The 18,380-nt window shown below is 48.8% G+C and overlaps 1 protein-coding gene across 3 annotated transcripts in view; it reads right to left on the reverse strand.

Annotated features, from left to right (window-relative positions):
- Nucleotides 1-8,047: 8,047 nt before the first annotated feature.
- The window catches only part of ATG16L1 (autophagy related 16 like 1), a 38,340-nt gene continuing 28,007 nt past the window's right edge, over nt 8,048-18,380 (reverse strand). For all 3 annotated transcript variants that reach the window (XM_080799867.1, XM_080799868.1, XM_080799866.1), the window contains 6 exons: nt 12,749-12,869; nt 12,382-12,487; nt 11,012-11,161; nt 10,820-10,867; nt 10,381-10,482; nt 8,048-9,614 (listed from right to left, as the gene is read on the reverse strand). In XM_080799867.1, the coding sequence (XP_080655993.1) occupies nt 9,521-9,614; nt 10,381-10,482; nt 10,820-10,867; nt 11,012-11,161; nt 12,382-12,487; nt 12,749-12,869 (621 nt within the window). In that variant the 3' untranslated portion in view covers nt 8,048-9,520. The remainder of the gene's footprint in view (nt 9,615-10,380; nt 10,483-10,819; nt 10,868-11,011; nt 11,162-12,381; nt 12,488-12,748; nt 12,870-18,380) is intronic.

Here is an 18,380-nt window from a genome sequence, read left to right on the forward strand (position 1 = left end):
TCCCTCCCGGGGCTACCCCTTTCCCCAGAGACTGCAAACAGCTACCTTTCATATGCAAACTAACCAATCGGGAGCCCAGACGCCACCACAGTGGCCTTGGTTCCTCTTGGGACAGGCTCTCACGCAGAGCCACTACTGCCTTACCCTAATCATCCCCAGACCAGAATTCAGCCAACTGGAGAGAGCCCGTCATCACAGAGCCTGATGAAGTTATTCAAACTTTCCAATCCTAAACCCACTTATCTTGCCTCACCAGTTCTTCCCCATGGAAACCACAAGAAAACTCTTGCCCATGTATCCCTCCTCCATCCCTCTACCTCCTGACCAAACCTGGTGTTCCCCCAGGTGGCCCTGTGTGGCACAGGCTGCCCGCTCCTTTCAAGAACGGTAACAAATTACCTTTTCAGTGGCCATTGTTTCCTGACCTGTTGGTCTTATCATTGCTGAATGATAGCAAATTCCCATCTTAAAATACTGATGAAATGATTGACTCCAAAAAAGATTCTTCACTGGGGCCAAAACCATCAGGTGAAGAGTTGGTGGAGAGGAATGGCTGTCCCTATTAGCACCAAAGTGATGGCAAATGGATCCAGGGCTCACCACGAGGTGCAAGTCTGGCCTGCACAACAGGGGACCAGGCAAGGTCCATGGTCCATCTTAGCATCCACAATAGTGAACAGGAATCCATTAAGCATTTTGACATCAATTCCAGTTTATGGGAAATGCAGGGAATAGAGGAATAAGGTAGAAGACACCACAAGAGAGCTACCCGATGAATGGAGAAGTAGCTGGTGTCTTTCATAAGCCGATGTCACAGAAAAGGGAGGTATTTGATTAAAAGACACTCAAGGTACTCAACATCCAGATGTAATGTGTGATCCCAGACTGGATCTCCAATTTGAAAAATAGGATCTACAGGACATTTGGTTCCGTCGGGAAAATCTGTATATGGTCTAGGTGACATGTAAGACAGAAATATCTGGAATAGGAAGGTAGAGATGGTGACCACACCACAGTCATAGGATGGCATGTGCAATATGACCATACCCTGCAAACACATACACTCTGTGTGTATATATGCACACACACACACGCGCATTATATGCATAATCTGCAAGGATACATACTAAGGAGCTAACTGGTCTCTGTATGGTGGGTATGTCAGGTTTCACTTTTTTTTTTTTTCCTTGTCTGTGATTTAAAATTTTTCTCCAATAATCACTTACTTCTCCTAAAGCGGAAAGGTTAAAAGATAACATTGTTATAAATTTAAAAGAGTATCTGCTTTTCCCCTTAAAAACACGCCAACAAGAGGAAGACAAATGACCAGGGTGTTTCTTTCCGTATCCCCGTCAGAGGGGCTGCAGCATCTGGGACCCACTTGCAGCTGTGGCTGCTCTTGGGACACCCATTCTCACAGTTTTGTTAACACCAGGTCGCTGGGAGGGTGCAGACTGATGGATTTCAGTCACTGACCCGCCAGTTCCCGGCAGGTGGGGTTGGGCTGGATACTGGACCTCATTCTTTTTGGAAATGTAGTCTCTGGTAGTCATTCCTAGCCTTTGGTCTGTGATGAATTTATTTCTGCTTGGCAGAAAAATGAGAAAAACAAGGGCACTGTTGTAAGCTTTGTCATGGAGCCAAATGTCTTCACTGTAAAGGACTGTCCTCCTTTCTTCTAAGGTTATAAAGTCCTCAATTTTTGGATATTAAAATGTCCTTTCTCTCTTTCATTATTGAGGTACACTTTACATATATGCAAATTTGCCCATTTTAAAGTGCAGTTTGATGAGTTTTACTAGGACTATGGTTAAGGCAAAACACTTCCATCCCCCCAAAAGTTCCCTGGGCCCCTATTTTGGTCATTTCCTCCATTTTCCTCCAATTTCGAGCCACCACTGATCTGCCCCTCCCATGAGTTTTGCATTCTCCGTAATCTATTGTGAAGTTCAGAATATAGAGAAAAGTTGGAATAACACAATAAACACCCACATAGTCCTCTGTGAGATTTGACAATGAACACTTCGGTGCGTGTGCTCACCTATTGCTTTTTCCTTTTGAAGAGTTTGAAAGTAAATTGCAGATATCATGACACTTTACCCATAAATATTTCAGGATGCAGCCACTGAGCATAAGGACAAAATGTCCTTTCTTTTATAAGATAAAGATGAGAGTAGTTGGCAGTTTAGGAAAAAATCCTTACTTGGTCAAAATAAAAAGTTGTCAGCCTTTCCCTAGAGTTATTTTGGAAATTGACGCTCTATGAATGCGAAGTCTGGGAACCACTGGCGACGGCAACGCTTGCTTCTCTCAAGTCGGTGTCCAGTGAGATGAAGCTCCAAGCCCCACGCTTCACCTCCAGGTACCAAACGCAGTGCCAGCCAGCTCGCAGGGTGGGGATGTGCAGCTTAAGAGGCTTATGGGCTTCAGGGACAGGTTATCGTCTTAGGGCTTTATTAGGGCACATGCACGAAGAAAACTGGTACACCCTGCTAAACATCAACTACAAAATGAAAATCTTGTGTCCTCATCGCCTTGGTTTCCCTGAAGCAGAGAGCCCCGGAAAAGACTGGGGCAACTCTATTTACAGAGTGCCAGGGAATCAGAATTTTTAAAAGCCACTTTAATTCCAACATGGACCTCTTGGGCAGCTGGCCTAAGGAGTAGAGGGTGGTTGTTGGTTGGGGGTTGTGAGTTCAAGCCCTGCAGCACTGAGGCTCATGCCCAGCGTGGAGCCTACTTTAAAAAAAAAAAAAAAAGTAAATCAAAAATAAGAAGAATGTAGTCCACATGCCATCCCTTGCTTGGCTCTCCTCCACAACATGCACAATAAGAAGTTGTTGAATGCTTCCGGGGATGGGGAAATCATTACCACCTTTCTTTGAAACAGTGTGACACATAAGAAAATTCTTTGTTAGAAAGGACTTAGCTTCCCTTCTATTTCCCTCCATTGCTGCAAGTTAATCTAATCTCTTCCACGGGTGACTCATCTGTGACTAGGACCCAGGTGCTCATTTCTCATGGGCATTGCCACTGCCTCACCCACGCTGGGGTCCCACCCCTAGTCAGATTTTGAATGTCTGTCTTGAGGTATTGCGCTGAGAATGGCACTTGGTGCTCCAGGTTTCCATGCTGTATAAACAGCCCCAGGCTGGAGTCCAAGGTTCTGTGGCCCATTGATGGGTCCCCCGTGACCTTGGGGAAGTACCTGGCCTCACAGCTATTTCTGCTTCTTCCTCTATAGAAGGGGAGCCGGTGAGTTGCCCTGTCTCTCAGGGCTGGGGAGATGCATCAAATGTGCAGATGAGTCCCTTAAAAGGAGAGTCGTGTGCAGGGTGGGGGGTGGAGGATTCTGCCCAGCACTTCCCCTCGTCCTCTCCCACAAGGCTGACATGCGCCTCCATGTGCACCTCAGTTCTTTTTCATCCTCATCATGCCACATGGGTCCCAGCACTAGGGGGCTTCCAGGGGCCATGAAGCTGCTTCGATACAAGATTTTTTTTTTTTAAAGATTTTATTTATTCATTTTACAGATAGAGATCACAAGTAGACAGAGAGGCAGGCAGAGAGAGAGAGAGGAGGAAGCAGGTTCCCCGATGAGCAGAGAGCCCGATGCGGGGCAAGATCCCAGGACCCTGGGATCGTGACCGGAGCTGAAGGCAGAGGCTTTAACCCACTGAACCACCCAGATGCCCCTTGATACAAGATTTTGTGGCCGAGCACAAACTGAGCTGCTCACTCCTAAAGCTGAGCACACTTAGGGGGAGGCCTTTCAGAGGAAATGAATGTTTGTGCACATGCACCGCCCCTCCGCAAATCTACAAGTGGAAGCCCTAAATCCCCAGGGTGACAAGGTGCTGGGAGGTGAACAAGGTTGGATGAGGTCACAGGGCGGGGCCTTGATCTGATAGGATTAGTGTCCCTGTAAGAGACACCCACTCTCCACTCTGCAAGTGCACTGGGAAGTCGGGTGAACACAGGGCAGCAGCAGCGACCTCTGAGCTAAGGCCTCGGGAGGGAACCTACCTGGTGGGTGCCTTGACCTCAGGCTACCAGCCTCCAGAGGCGGAAGGAAGAAGTATCTGTTGTCAGAGCTGCCCGGTTTGTGGTGTTTCGTGATAGCAGCCCGAGCTAAGCAAGTGCCCATGCTTTTCTTCAGGTAGATCAGCTGCCTGGTATAGATCAAAAAAGTCTGGAAAAAATGGACACTGATCCAGGTTCAGAAATGTCCTTTTTTTTGCTGGAACCAGACAAGCGTGGCAGTGGAACACTGTGAATATACTTTAAAATGGTTAGTTTTATGTGAATTTCAATACATTTAAACCAGTAAAAAAGAAATAGACTTTTTACACTGTGACCTGAAACCTACACATGCACGCACAGAACAGTATCTACGCAACACTTCTGCTTCCTCTGTGGTTTATTCTTAGGTTTTTAACTACTCTCCCTCCCTCCTCATCATTCGTCCCATTGGCTGGTTAACGACCCACCCTTCTGGGGCTGTCTGGTTAGCTTTTCGCTGATTCAGTCCTACTAAATACAAACTTGACTGAGCGTCCATGATGCTGAGCACCACAGCGGGGCAGCGGGGGTCCTGAGAATTGACATACAGGTTCTTAGAACCATCTGGGCATGTACTCTAGGGAGCGGCAGCACTGAGGGCTTCCTAACCAGAAACCAGACTGCGCACAGCCTGCATGCTGCCCTGCCTGGCTCACAAGCTTAACTGCCAACCATCTTCTAAGGCTATTGCTCTGGGAACACAAAGCCCAGAGCCCGATTCACCTGCCCTCCTCTCCACGTCTAGGGTCGGGGCAGAGCCACAGAAGCCTGGTATATGGCTGTGCACAGGGTCACTGTTCCCATCTGGGACACACATACTGCTTCTATGGGGAAAGTCAACCAGATCCAGCGTGGGGCATAAAAAAAGTCAGCAACAGATACTGCTCTAGAATAAAAAAGACCCAAAAGGAGAACAGAACGGAGCCCTTATTGTAGACAACCGCTTGCACATTGATGGGTGCAATCTTGCTGCATCATTCTTGCTCTCCTAGCTGCCTGCCAGACGTGAGGGCACCCTCTACCATTCATCCCCAACTGGGCCAGCCCGGCCCACTCACAGGCTTGTGAGAAATAATGACTGTTTCAAGCCATTACATTTTAAGGTAGTTTGTTATGTTAAATCCTGATCCAAACAAGCCCATAGTAGAATACCCACTGTTGAAACAACTGGGAACATTTGAATCTGGACTGAATAGTTGATGACACCAAGTTCTTACCAATCCTATGAGGTATAACTATGGCACGGTGTTCTTAGTAGTCCATGTTGTGTGATTCAGAGAAAATGAGAAGCTTCAGGTTCGCTGTGAAACACTCTGGCAGTAGATGCACCAGGGCTCCTTACACACGTTTTTCCTCTGCCTCCTCAGATTCTGGGGCCACTGAATGTGGGTGAGCTCACTGAGCCCGTCAGTCAGTCAGGGTTCGACGACGGCTGTGTAGCCCAGGGGGAAACTCACAAAGGAGAGTGGGAGTGTTTGAGGAGCACAGCATGGCTGGAGCACACAGAGGATGGAAGTATCTGGAATGAAGGCAGGGAAGGGTTGGGAGGCATAGATGGAAACCAGTAGGGCTGTGCTATGGAAGCCAGAGCTCCCTGAGGTACGAAAATCAAATTATGTGGAGGTGAAGCAGATTAAAAGTAATTTTACTGGATTGTACCACTTTTCTTTGATTTTCTTCCAGAATCTATACAAATGGCTATATTTCACCTTCCTCAAGATTCCCCAAGTTTGGGGTGCCTGGGTGGTTCAGTGGGTTAAACCTCTGCCTTTTTCTCAATCATGGTCTCAGGGTCCTGGGATCGAGCCCCACATTGGGCTCTCTGCTCAGCGGGGAGCCTGCTTCCCCTCTCTCTCTGCCCTGCCTTCTCTGCCTACTTGAGATCTGTCTGTCAAATAAATAAATAAAATCTTAAAAAAAAAAGATAAATAAAAATCTTAAAAAAAAAAAAAAAAGATTGCCCAAGTTTATTACTGGCCTGAAAACTTGGGATTGGGTGCCTGGGTGGCTCAGTGGTTTAAAGCCTCTGCCTTTGGCTCAGGTCATGATCTCAGGGTCCTGGGATCAAGCCCTGCGTCCGGCTCTCTGCTTAGCAGGGAGCCTGCCTCCTCCTCTCTCTCTCTGCCTGCCTCTCTGCCTACTTGTGATCTCTGTTGAATAAATAAATAAAATCTTTAAAAAAAAAAAAAAGAAAACTTGGGATTTCTAGTGAGTGGGCATTTCCATAGGGCACAAGAGTGGAGTAAAGGCATCCGTGTGGCCAGCCCCAGGCCATCTGGTGGCAGCCTCACCCTGTGGGCCTGGAGGGGCCTGTGGACTGGAGGCGCGGCGCCCACTAGGGGTCAGGATGCTGGAAGAGCTTCTCACTTAACCATGAAACTCCCAAGTTGTAACAGATCACAAGATTTGAGAGCCACAGGCTCCTGATTATGATCTGAGGCCTCACAGGAACACAGAAATGTTTGTGGTTTCTGCAATCCGGCAGTCTCGGAGGGGAATTTCATCAGGGCCGCTCCTTCCTGGTGCCCACATGGGTGAGGGGTTTCAAGTGCACCTTTCAAAAACATCTAGTTCTCTAAAAGCAGGGCTGTGCTGTGCCACACAAAAACACAGGTAGCTCTGCACACCTTGCTCTGCCCAAGAGATCTGGAACTTCCCAACCAAGCCACCCTTGGGGCCAGGCTGGCCCCTCTAGGCTGAGAGATTACCCCAGAGTCCACACAAATTCTCCTACGTGCCACGATGTGAAAGATGCAGAGGGGCTTTGCAGGACTTACAGGACAAAGGCTAGTACGTATATGGCATGTACTTTAAGAATAAGGCACTGATCTTGATTTATCACACTATTTTGGGAAATGACCTAGGAACGTAAGTTCATTTAAAAAATGTTTTAAAATCCTCAACTTCTGAGATATGTTCATGTCTGGGTCAAAGCTGACATCACTTACCAGGGAGCACACCAGCTCCCACCACCCAGATTCATCTGGGAAATGGAGAAATTCCTGCGACCACCTCCTACCCCTACCAGCAGAAGCCGCAGCAGCAGGGAGGGTCCCAGATGATCTGACAGATTGCGGGGGCGGGTGTCAGGACCGTGAGTCAGATGGAAGTCCTCCTCCACCGCCCATGTGAGCCCACACACAAACACACTCAGCCAGGGCAGTCAGGTGACATGAAGAGAGCTTCATGGTACAGATGGATCTCAAACCAAAAGCTCTCTTTGTTCAAAGTGGAGAGCAGCCAAGCTCCCCTCCAAGTTCAGAGAAAACAGGATAGTTGGATGTTACTACAATGCTTACTTCACGCCTCTTTTAAGAATGACTTACCCTTCTTAAAAGTGACTACAAAAGGCTCCTTTGGGTTTTTGGAGACTGCTGGCTGCCTCTGAGATTTCAGGTCACAAAAGAATCCTGCTCCCAGGTGCTGGGCGAAGGGATGTTCGGCTGCCCCCCTCCCCCCCGTCCCAAACAGTCGTTATAAGGGAATGGACAGAGGTCTTGGGGTGGGGGTGGTGGCTCCAGGAGATCAGGATTTGTCCCAGCACAAGGGTGCTTACTAGAAACCCAAGGCCCTGCGAACAAATCACTCCTCTGCGAGGTAATTCATGGCCCTTCAGCAAAGAGGCCGGAGACCAGCAGGAGACCAGTAAGGCTCATCATCGATCCTACAGACAAAGTCTCCAGTGGGGAACCAGGTATTCTCACCGGCTGCAGCACAGAGCTGATGGCAGGGGTCTCGTGAGTGCGCTGGGCACTCATGGGACAGATGCAGAGATTCATGAGACCCTAAGACTTACATGCGATGTGAAAATGGAATGCTGGTTTACAGGCAGTGGTAATGGAGGCTCGAATGATGAACGATGAGGAGAGACCCCAGGAAAATAGCTGTTACTTACAAATGAACGAATACCATGAAAACAGATGAAAGAAATAGCTTTTTCTCGGAAAGACAGAGGAGCACACAATAACCATGAAGAGACACAGAGTTTGAAAAGTATATAACCGATTTCTTTTTTATTTACAATCAAGTTCTGTTGGGCAACATAATTAAATAAATAAAAGATGCACCCTGGCCTGCGAATTCTACCTCCCCTTCAGCTCTTGGAGCAGCAAGCTGGAAGGGGGGTGGGGGGAGGGCCGGGGAGAGAGGAAGGATGCACACGGCACCCCTCCTCACCCAGCTCCAGCTCTCCTACCCACAGCTGTCCAGAGAACAAGTGTGGAAGGAAAAAAATAAAGTGCAAATTAAAAAGTGATGAAAGTACTGGTGTTTCAGTCACTGAGGAACTAAAATGATATACACAGGTAAAATGGTAAAGATAAATGTTTTAAGAAAAAAGAAAAAAAAAAAAAAAGGCGCCACAGGCCAGATTTTCCCTGGCCTTGATCCGAACTCCTGACACCTAAAGATGACATTCCCATGCTTCTTGGAATGGGCTTCTCGCACTAAAGCACCGAGGGGTATTGCACATAGGCTTGGCAAAGGGGCAGTGACCCGGAACTGCTGGCTCCAGGCTAATACATTCGAGGCCTCCAGTCCCTTGTCACCAGCGGCTGTCACAGAGGCACACCTAGAAAGAAGGTGGCGTGAGCCCTGCCCACTTTCTGGGAGTCTACAGATGGCCGCAGGAAGCCACTCTACTCCCACAGCACGCCCACTTCCCTGCAAGGAGGTTTCTGCACTTCCTCTCCTACTTCCAAAAAGTATTTTATAACCAAACAGATTTATTTCTTGACCAAGAAATAAGTGTATAGCATCGTTAGGGAGAAAGGTAACCTGAAGCTTTGAAGAACAGCTGCTTTCTAAGAACGGTTTAGGAGACCTAAGGAAATTCCAACAGTAATCAGATGAGATCAGAGAACGAGCCTTGTAATAATGACAGAGACCAGCAGGGAGAACCACAGTCCTGTCGTCTCCTCAGAAATCAGGGCAGTCCCTGTGGGCTGAGGGCAGGGGTAATCCTTTTTGGGTTTCTGTTAATCCAATGATTCAAGCGAGTTCACTGGGAAAACCATCCCAAGGGGACAGGACATGCATTGGGCCAGAACCGACTCTGGAAGGACAGGAGAAAGCACGGAGGGAGAACTGACACCCACGCGCACGTGTGGGGCGTTCCTGGCTCTGCCGGCCAGTAAGGAAGCCGGCAGGTGACCGTGCTCCCCCCGATGAGGTATGGAAGATCAGAGCCAGTAGTGTTTCCCACCTGAATCAAGGCAAGAACCTGAACCCCTGCTAAGTGACTGCAGGGCCAGATTTTTTCAGTGTTATCCTTTCAGGCCATTAGAGACCTCAGCTAAAATCCTCAGAAATCCTGTTCAAAGGCAGGCCATGCACCACGCCGCTCGTCTCTGGAGATTGAAGCTACACCCAACACACCACCTGCCAGGACAGAGCCGCCGCAGGAGCCTGTGTGCTTCTCTAGCTTCAGCGACTTTCTCTCTCTCTCTCGGAGGTGCCATCAATACTCTGACCACAGCACAGCTTTGCTTCCTTTGTCCACACTGACGACATGGGAGCCAGAAGGGGACCATGCTACCGCATTGATGGACGAGCTTCAAAGGGAGAGGTCGAAACATCTGTGAGATCTTAGTGAGCTGAACGCCAGGCCCCCTTGCATTCCGGGAGTAAGGCTCTCTCCAGCGCCTGGCTTACTCACCAGGACTGCTGCCACTCACAGGCAGGCCCTTGGCAATGAGCACAGGAACTCAAAGGAACCCCACACTGTACTGAAGGAAGCAGGTTAGAAACAAAAAGAACGAAAAGAGTCTGGTGGAACCAAGTCTACCCTAAGGCGGTAGCCTTTACCCTTTGACAAGAGCCTCGGGGGCCCTACTGGGGAGTGGACAATGGCCACTGCCCCTGGGAGCAAGGAGAGATGGTTCTGGAGGAAAGCCCCGTCTCCATTCCAACTAGCAGCTGAGCTTGGGTGGAGAGAACAAAGCTAAGAGAAACAAGAGCCTGGGGGAGTACTGAAAAAGAGTGAAAATCCGGGTTTACAGCCAATTTCCTGGGGAATGGGGCTCTGAAGGGAGAAGGAGAAGCAGAGAGGAGATGCTAGGTGTTCTTCCTAAGCCTTCTCCAGCAGCCACTACTCGAAGGGCTCTAACTAGAGAGCCTGTCACATCCCTAAGCAAACACAGCTGCTTGCTGTACCGCATGAATGGCCCCAGGCTCCCCTCAGTGACCTCGCTCACAGCGGAGCCAGCGAGCCCACAACGCCCTCCCGGGGCTCAGTCCATGCCCAAAGGGGCAGGACCCCTGAGATGAGGTCACAGCACCTGCACACAACCTCAGGGGGGCTACCAGGGTTCCCCTTACCCGTGCTGCTTGGAAAGGACCTTCTCCACCTTCCCCGAGAGCACGCTCCAGACGTAGAGAGAGCCCTCAGCTGAGCCCGCTGCCACATAACCACCATCAGGGCTGCAGAACAAGTAAGACCGGAAAAGTGTCAAGCGCCCACCCCCAGTTCAGCATCCCGTGGGAGAAGCACTGGGCAGGGAGAGCCGAGAACCAGGAAAGGGGGCTGCCCTTCTGCACAGAGCCCACCTTCCCTAGAAGCTCTCCAACAGCTCTTAGGAACACCAGAAAGGAAGGAGACAGAGAGATAGTGGCCCCTAATGGTGAACTTCCAGGTCATTCCTGGACACTCCCTCAGGGTTAGACAGTGAACACATGCCCGCCGCCCCCCCCCCCCCCCCGCCAACTCCCGCATGCACCAGCTGGGGGGGTGGGGCAGGACAGGAGAAGCGCTACTCACCTGAACACAACTCTGGTCCAATCAGAGCCGCATTTGAACCCAGGTGCGCTGAAACCAACAACGGCACTGTTACCCCGAGAGCTCACACCACTCGGGGTTTGAGAGAGCAGGGTCAGGGCTTCTGGTGTTCATGTGACCCCCAGAAAAACAGCAAGGGTCAAATAAAACCCAAACCAGCATGTCTTCAGTTACCTAAACGTCTGTCTGACGGCATTGATCCGCAGATCGATGATCTTCAGCAGGTCATCACGAGAGCAGCTGAGAAGCTCCGTTCTTTCTGGGTTTAAGTCCAGGGCGGTAATCTTGCCCAGCAGCTCCATCTCCCGGACGATGCTCTCTGATCTACGGAAGTGACGGGAAGTCTGAGAAGACGGAACACGGAAGCGTCGGCACTTCCCCGTGTTGACCAGGACACCATGCTCCATGAAGAGGGGGAAAGGAGGGAATTCGACTAGAATGCCATACTCTTCAAGAACAGCGAGTGTGTCCCAACCTTATAAAAATCACTTCAGGAATTGCTTTTACTATTTTTCTGTCAATACATTCTATAGTTATAGTTTAAGTACCAGAACTTGGAATTGGGGAAGAATTAACTTCCTCGCCCATTTGGAGAAATGCTATAGTAACTGCCAATCAGGGAGCTTCGGCCCAGCACAAGCTAAGCAGGCCTTCGACCCGCTCAGTACTCTTCCAGTGATGACGTGTCAACGTGGCCAAGGGCCCAGAAACTTGCTCTGGTAGGTCTGGGACAAACATGTGGCCTGTCGCAGGCTGCCTTACAAGTTCAGCTCCAGGGCTCCCCAAGTCCAGCTGGGTGATGCCAGGTGTGCAGCTGGACTCGGGCAGAGTTCCCACCCTAGGCAAGTCAGTCAGTGGTCTGGCTTCAGTCCTCCCCTTCCTCACCTGCCATGTGCGAATGCTCCCTCAAATCCCCTCCCCTCCACGTCTCCTTTACTGCTGGATGAGGTCCCGGCTCCTAGGACACCGTCTGAACGTCACCCGCACCATCTACTCACTTGTGCAGAGAGGTCCTCTGTTAAAACACCCAACGGCTTACAAGAGCAAGTCACTTAACAAACAGCTATCTGATCCCAACCCACCACCGGCTAGTCCTGTCTGCCCACGGCCCTATCTCCCAGGCTATCCTCTTGTCCTCTCTGGGAAGTCTGTCAGGGGCTTTCTGTCGTGTGACGCCCACTCCCTTCTTAAGACTCATCCTGACAGGTGTTCTCTCATGTCCTTGGACTAAGGCGCCTGGCTCTACTTCCGAACCCCGTGTAGACTTGTGACATTTCCAACTACCCAGCTGTCCATCTTCATTTTCCTAGCAGCTGAAAAAGTGCCTCCTAAGCACGGAGAGTGTGCTTGTAAGTGATCACTGAACACGATCGTCTACTTCATGGTAAAAAATATCGAACTACTGAGATAAACGTGGACTAGAGCTCATTTCTGCCACTTCTAGGGATCTTAAAAAGTACACCCTGTATACAAAACCTCTTCAGAGCTCTACCACAGGAAGACCCTCTCATCTGCCTCCCCAACCAAGCTCTGGGGTAGTATACCGGATGTCCCAGAAACGAATTTTCTTGTCAAAATGTCCACTCATGACACACTGCTCCGTGCAAACGATATCGTTGCAGCTGGATCCTGCAAACACCGTCTTTATGCCTGAAAGAAAAGCGAACATTAGTCATCGAGCAGAGGCCCCCGCACAGCAGAGGCCGTGCAGGGAGCATTGCTTCCCTCTCACCCTGAGTAACTGGAGCTCCTTATTTAAAAACATTCTCAAACACGGAAAACTGTCACTACCTCAACGCCACTCTGAATACGAAACCGGACTTGAAATTCGAACTGTACCACGTGTGGCAACAAACACCTTGTGGTTAACGTCTAATTGTACAGACAGACAGAGAGACTAAATTTCCTCACAGACTTTGCTGCGGAGATCCCAGAGCTTGAGGGTCCGGTCATGACTTCCGGAAACAATACGCGCATTGTCCAGCAGGAACTTGGCAGACAGCACTTTGCCACTGTGTCCTGTGAGAGTGTGCTAGGAGAGAGAACACAGCCGGGGTAAGCCGTGGGGACACACCATGCTGGAAGAGCTGGCTTCTCCGAACACCCACAGATATGGTCAGGAATATTCAGACAAAAGGATATGTGGCTCGGCAAAACGTCCAGAAAGCCGACTTTCTGGACTCAGAAAGTAAGTCTGTGGCTCAGAGGTAAGGAATCAAGAGGAAGAGCATAAATCTCCCAGCACAAATAACGTATAGGAAAAAAAAAATCCAACACCACTAGTGCCAACTTTAAAAAAAGGGATGGGCAGTTGGAGGACCTTTTTGAAATAAACTGTTACAGATACCACAGGTCTGTAGTATTCCTGCAACCTTCTCTGTAAATCTGGATTGTATCAAATTACAGAATTTTTCAAAGCCTGGATTTTACCCAGTGCCTCTGAAAGTCCAGACCCTATTTAAAGTCAGAACAGACTGGTTCCCTGCAGGCATAATTTACAAAAGGAAACATCAGGACTCTCTAAATAAACTATTAAAAACCCTGGGGGTTTTTTCAATCAGAGATCTCAGCTTGCAGTGTCAGACCATAACCACAGGTACCAGCAGCCCCAACAATGAACCCCCTTAGCAGCTGGCTGGGGGGTGCTCGCCAAGGAACACAGCCCTGGGGCGTTGCCCAGCACCAGCCACCCTTCCGCCCATCACGGCATTACTGGAGCCCAAGGGGATGCCAAGGGTGTAGGGAGGGGACCCTGGGAGTCGGACCTTTCACTACTCCTCATGGACTTTCCAGTGCAGGCTGGCATGCTTCTAGGTATGAAATCTCAAAGGCTCAGAAGGTATTCGTTGAGGTTTTCTTTTTAACCAACCAATAAATAAATAAACCTTGAAAAGCTTTCATATACCTACTACAACTGCTAACTTACAGGGTTTCCACACTGACTCCCAAAGACAAGATCTCACAGTTTCTTGTGAAAATTTAGTGTGAGAATTTTTGAAACCAATCTTCCCTCCCTGCTCAGTCGAGCAATGCCACCTCACCACAGGAACAGAAAACCCAGGCCCACACATACTTCTCCCTTCTGAAGGGAGAAGCTGGCACAGATTCGAAGACTCGTTTCTCCCACATTTAAACCTCTCTGAAACTGAACGACATCAGACAAATGCGCCAGCCAGGGGGTAGCTGTGCTATGGCTGTATAAAAACCTCCCACAGATCCTTCTCGTAAGATCCTGAACACTCCCTCAACAAGGCTTACATTCAATACAGTACGGGAGTAAGGATTCCACCCAGCACAGATCATCCACACTGTATGGTTCATGGGGAGACATTCAACTCGGGAAGAGTACGCCCCATGCTAGGTAAATTAAGTTCGGAGAAAAGAACTACATCATCAAAGAAATCAAAGTTTTGGGTACATTCACTGTTTTCTTTCATCCTATTGCAGTAAAATCCCAGTTGGCAGACTCCGGAGAAAGAGACACTGCTCATAAACAGGCTTGTGAGCACTCATTTCTGTGAACACTACTAAATGCATGTTAATACTTTCATCGTTCTCATGTGCAAATACTCCTAAAAATTTATCCACTGCTAATGGGGCGCCTGGGTGGCTCAGTGGGTTAAGCCTCTGCCTTGGGCTCAGGTCATGATCTCAGGGTCCTGGGATTGAGCCCCGCATAAGGCTCTCTGCTCAGCAGGGAACATGGTTCCCCCGCTCTCTCTGCCTACTTATGATCTCTTTCTCTGTCAAATAAATAAATAAATAAATAAAATTATCCACTGCCATTTTCACATTACAGTAGAAGTAGTTTCCCAAGTGACAGCTGAAGATGCTCCGGCTCTGGGGTCACAATGCTCTGGCTTTGAACAGTCAGGGCTCGAACATCTGTGAAAGAAGAACCTCTTCCTCCCCGTTTTGGTAAAAGGACCAAACAAGGTGCCCTGTGTACAAGGCCCACTGCTGGGAGCATTAATGTTCTTCCTTCCTCCAACCACTAAGAGCCTTCAAAGTTACTCTGATAGTTAAATAATTGTCAAGTGGCAATTACAATTTAATGGAAATTTCTTTCTTTTTTTTTTTTTTAAGATTTTTTTTTATTTATTTGTCAGAGAGAGTGAGCACAGGCAGACAGAGAGGCAGGCAGAGGGAGAAGCAGGCTCCCTGCTGAGCAAGGAGCCCGATGTGGGACTCGATCCCAGGACACTGGGATCATGACCTGAGCCGAAGGCAGTGGCTTAACCAACTGAGCCACCCAGGCGTCCCTAATGGAAATTTCTATGCCCAGCGGACACCTATGTCACTTTACATCTCGTGAGCACTAATGGTGCTACGGCAAACAGCTATGGGCACAGAGCTTTCTCTGGTAAAACTGCTAGACTGATGAAAGAAAGAAAAGAGATACTGTTATTTCCTGGCTCCTCCTCTTTTTTTTTTTTTTTTAAAGATTTTACTTATTTATTTGACACACAGAGAGTCACAAGTAGGCAGGCAGAGAGAAAGGGGGAAGCAGGCTCAGAGAGCCTGATGTGGGGCTCGATCCCAGGATCTTGAGATCATGACCTGAGCAGAAGGCAGAGGTTTAACCCACTGAACCACCCAGGCACCCCTTTCCTGGCTCTTCTTATGTGTGTTAGCTTGCTTTTTAAAAAGTCTGGCCTTCTGCAAATCTCATCCTTGGAGGATATCCAGCGGACGGGCTCCCATTCCATGCTCACAAAGGTATGGAACACAGCCTCCTCCAGGCTTTTTTCCATGATTTACAAAGTCCTTATCTCAAGTGCATCAGATTTATGTAAAATTTTTATCCACTTCAGTGTTTCTGACATTTCTTGTCAATATTTAATTCAATTCAATTTATTTAATTTTTAGGTTTTATCTTCCTTTTTCGAACAGTGGCTCCCAAGAGATAGGGCAGCGTGTTCAGACATCAGAGCAGCTGGAACCTCTCTTCTCCAGGGCCCTGCCAGGTGCTCCCCCGTGCCTCAGGAGAGACCTGAGGGCCACCCACCATGCAGGCAACCACCATTAGCACCAAACGGTCAACTGACCCCAGAAAAAATGCAGAACTCAATGAGGATGTTTCTGAAGCAAAAACCACCATCTGAAAGCCAGTCTCGTCACTGTGGTTATTTTTCTACGTCCACATTAGAGAAGTGAAAAAGGTGGGCTATTCAACCCTGTTCCTCAAGTCACATTTTAGAGAGCAGCTAGGCAGTTTTGCAAGGACCTTCTGGATTTTTAAGGGAATCCAAAACACCCACTCTTCAAAGGAGTCCTCTGTAAATACCAGGCTGTCTCTCGCACACCTTTACTACAAGGATTTTAAAGCAAGCACTCAGCCAGCTGCTCCTTGCATGCTGGTCTCTGCCAACACCATTCCCTTACCGGAAAAACTATGGGCTTGGGTCCTGGATTTCCGAACATGCACCTCTGTGTCTTCCAAAATCCTCTGTTAACTAGGGTCTAAGGAGAAGCCAGAGCCTCCTACAAGAGGGAGCGTATTTACTTCCTAGACCCTGTTAAGAGTTCCATGTGTGTTCTGTGGTCACAGAGTAGATATTTATCCAGGGGATGTTCATCCTGATCTTCATCACACATACACATAGAGAGGGCCAGAAGCCCTCAAAGCCAGCTAGCCCAGCTACGGAAGCTACTATCCCAGCCCAACCCATCAGCACCCCAGTGGAGGCCTGGTGCTCCAGCACCCTGAGCGCTTTCTCCCGTGAAACTCAGCCCACTCTTGTAGACTAGCTCACTTGAACAAAGTTTCCCAACATTATGATTTTTGTCTTCCAGGTCTGGCTCCCACCCGCAGGTCCCCTTCATATGTCCAACCCAAGGGCTGATGGCCACCTGAATAGAACTCTTTTCCAATGGAAAATATCATCCTGCACAACTGGATGACCCCTCAACTGCTTGCTTTTCTCCTCCAATGGCCTACAATGTAAGGAAGACTATGTCCCTCTTCATGGTGAGACAGGTCTGCTGTACCTCAGTCTTTAGAGACACTAGAATAATCCAGGTCAAACAGAGAAAAGCAAGGAGCCCGGTTCCCATTCTCATCTGGTAGCTGGGGGACTCTAGGCAATTTTGTGGGCTTATCTGACTGAGCCTTGGTTTTCCATAACCTACCCCTCCTTGTTCCCCTGGGGATGAAAAAAGCAGTAGGGTACATACAATACCTTGGTACTGGGTCTGACCCATCGGAACCACTCAAGAAAAGTCCCTTTTCCTTTAGGCAAACTAAGAACTACAGGCATATTCAACCCTTTTGCAAGAATCCAGTAAGGGATCGATGGTTAGGAGAGCACAGCACAGCCCACAGCAGGTTATCATGCTGGGTGAGGACGGGCCAGGCCACCTTGAGAGTGCAAAAGTAGAGGGCGGCTACTGAAAACTTGATCAAGCGACAAACAGATGGGACTACTGCTTTAGCAAAAGGTCCAGCCCTGCCCACGGGGGCCCAGTGGCCCTCCTCCCTGTTCCTGCATTCAGACAAGAACACAGAGCAGGCTCTTCAGCTTTCACAAGGGAACGTAATCTTTGTCACCTTCCCGCCCCATACTTTGCATGTGTAACCCTGGATCTTCTTCTGACTCAGAATGAAAGATCATCACCGCCCATGAGGTACTGACTAGCAGCTAATACTGGTGGTGTTCCCTACAGCTCCTTCAAGAAAATGGAGAGCCTATGAGACATGTGAACTGTGCATTTCCAAAGATTCTCCAAGCTGCATCCCAGCATCATTACATCAGACCACTGGCAACGGACCATTCTGCGGCAGCTCCCCCTCTCTGCAGATTTCCCTTGAAGAAACTCTCAACACTATGCCTCATGCAAGCTGATGTACAAAAGCCTGTGTCAAACTTTTTTCTTCGTAAGAAGCTCAGCCTCCCTCTTATCTTTCAACAGCCTTTTCTTTTTCTCTCTCTCTCTCTTTTTTTTAAAGACTTTATTTATTTATTTGACAGAGATCACAAGTAGGCAGAGAGGCAGGCAGAGAGAGAGGGGGAAGCAGGCTCCCCGCTGAGCAGAGAGCCCGATGCGGGGCTCGATCCCAGGACCCTGGGACCATGAGCTGAGCCAAAAGCAGAGGCTTTAACCCACTGAGCCACCCAGGTGCCCCTCAACAGCCTTTTCTTAATGAGCACATGTGAAAACTGCTTCAGGCTTAAGGAGAAAACCAACATGTCCCCAAATTAAGCTATTTGTTTTTCACTAGAACAAAAGTACTATAAACATCAAGTTTTGGTCTTCATTGTGGAGGCTAAGCGACTTCTCAACAACTTTGGGTTCACATGCGAATTCCTTCACATGACCCCGACCTTCCCCTTTTCCCTGCCACCTACTCCCACCTTGTGTCAGAGTTGTGGTTCTCGCTAACCCTAAGTGTATCCACATGCACTCCTATGTCCTACTTTCAGCTAGACTCTGGGAGGTCATTATGAGTCTTGGGACGTAGCAAATGTAACTTCTACAACAATACTGGGATCATTGGAAGTTCTGCTAAAATGGACACCTGCCTGCCCCAAGTATGTAGTTC

Source organism: Martes martes, assembly GCF_963455335.1.
Source record: "Martes martes genome assembly, chromosome: 3".
NCBI classification, from domain to species: Eukaryota; Metazoa; Chordata; class Mammalia; order Carnivora; family Mustelidae; genus Martes; species Martes martes.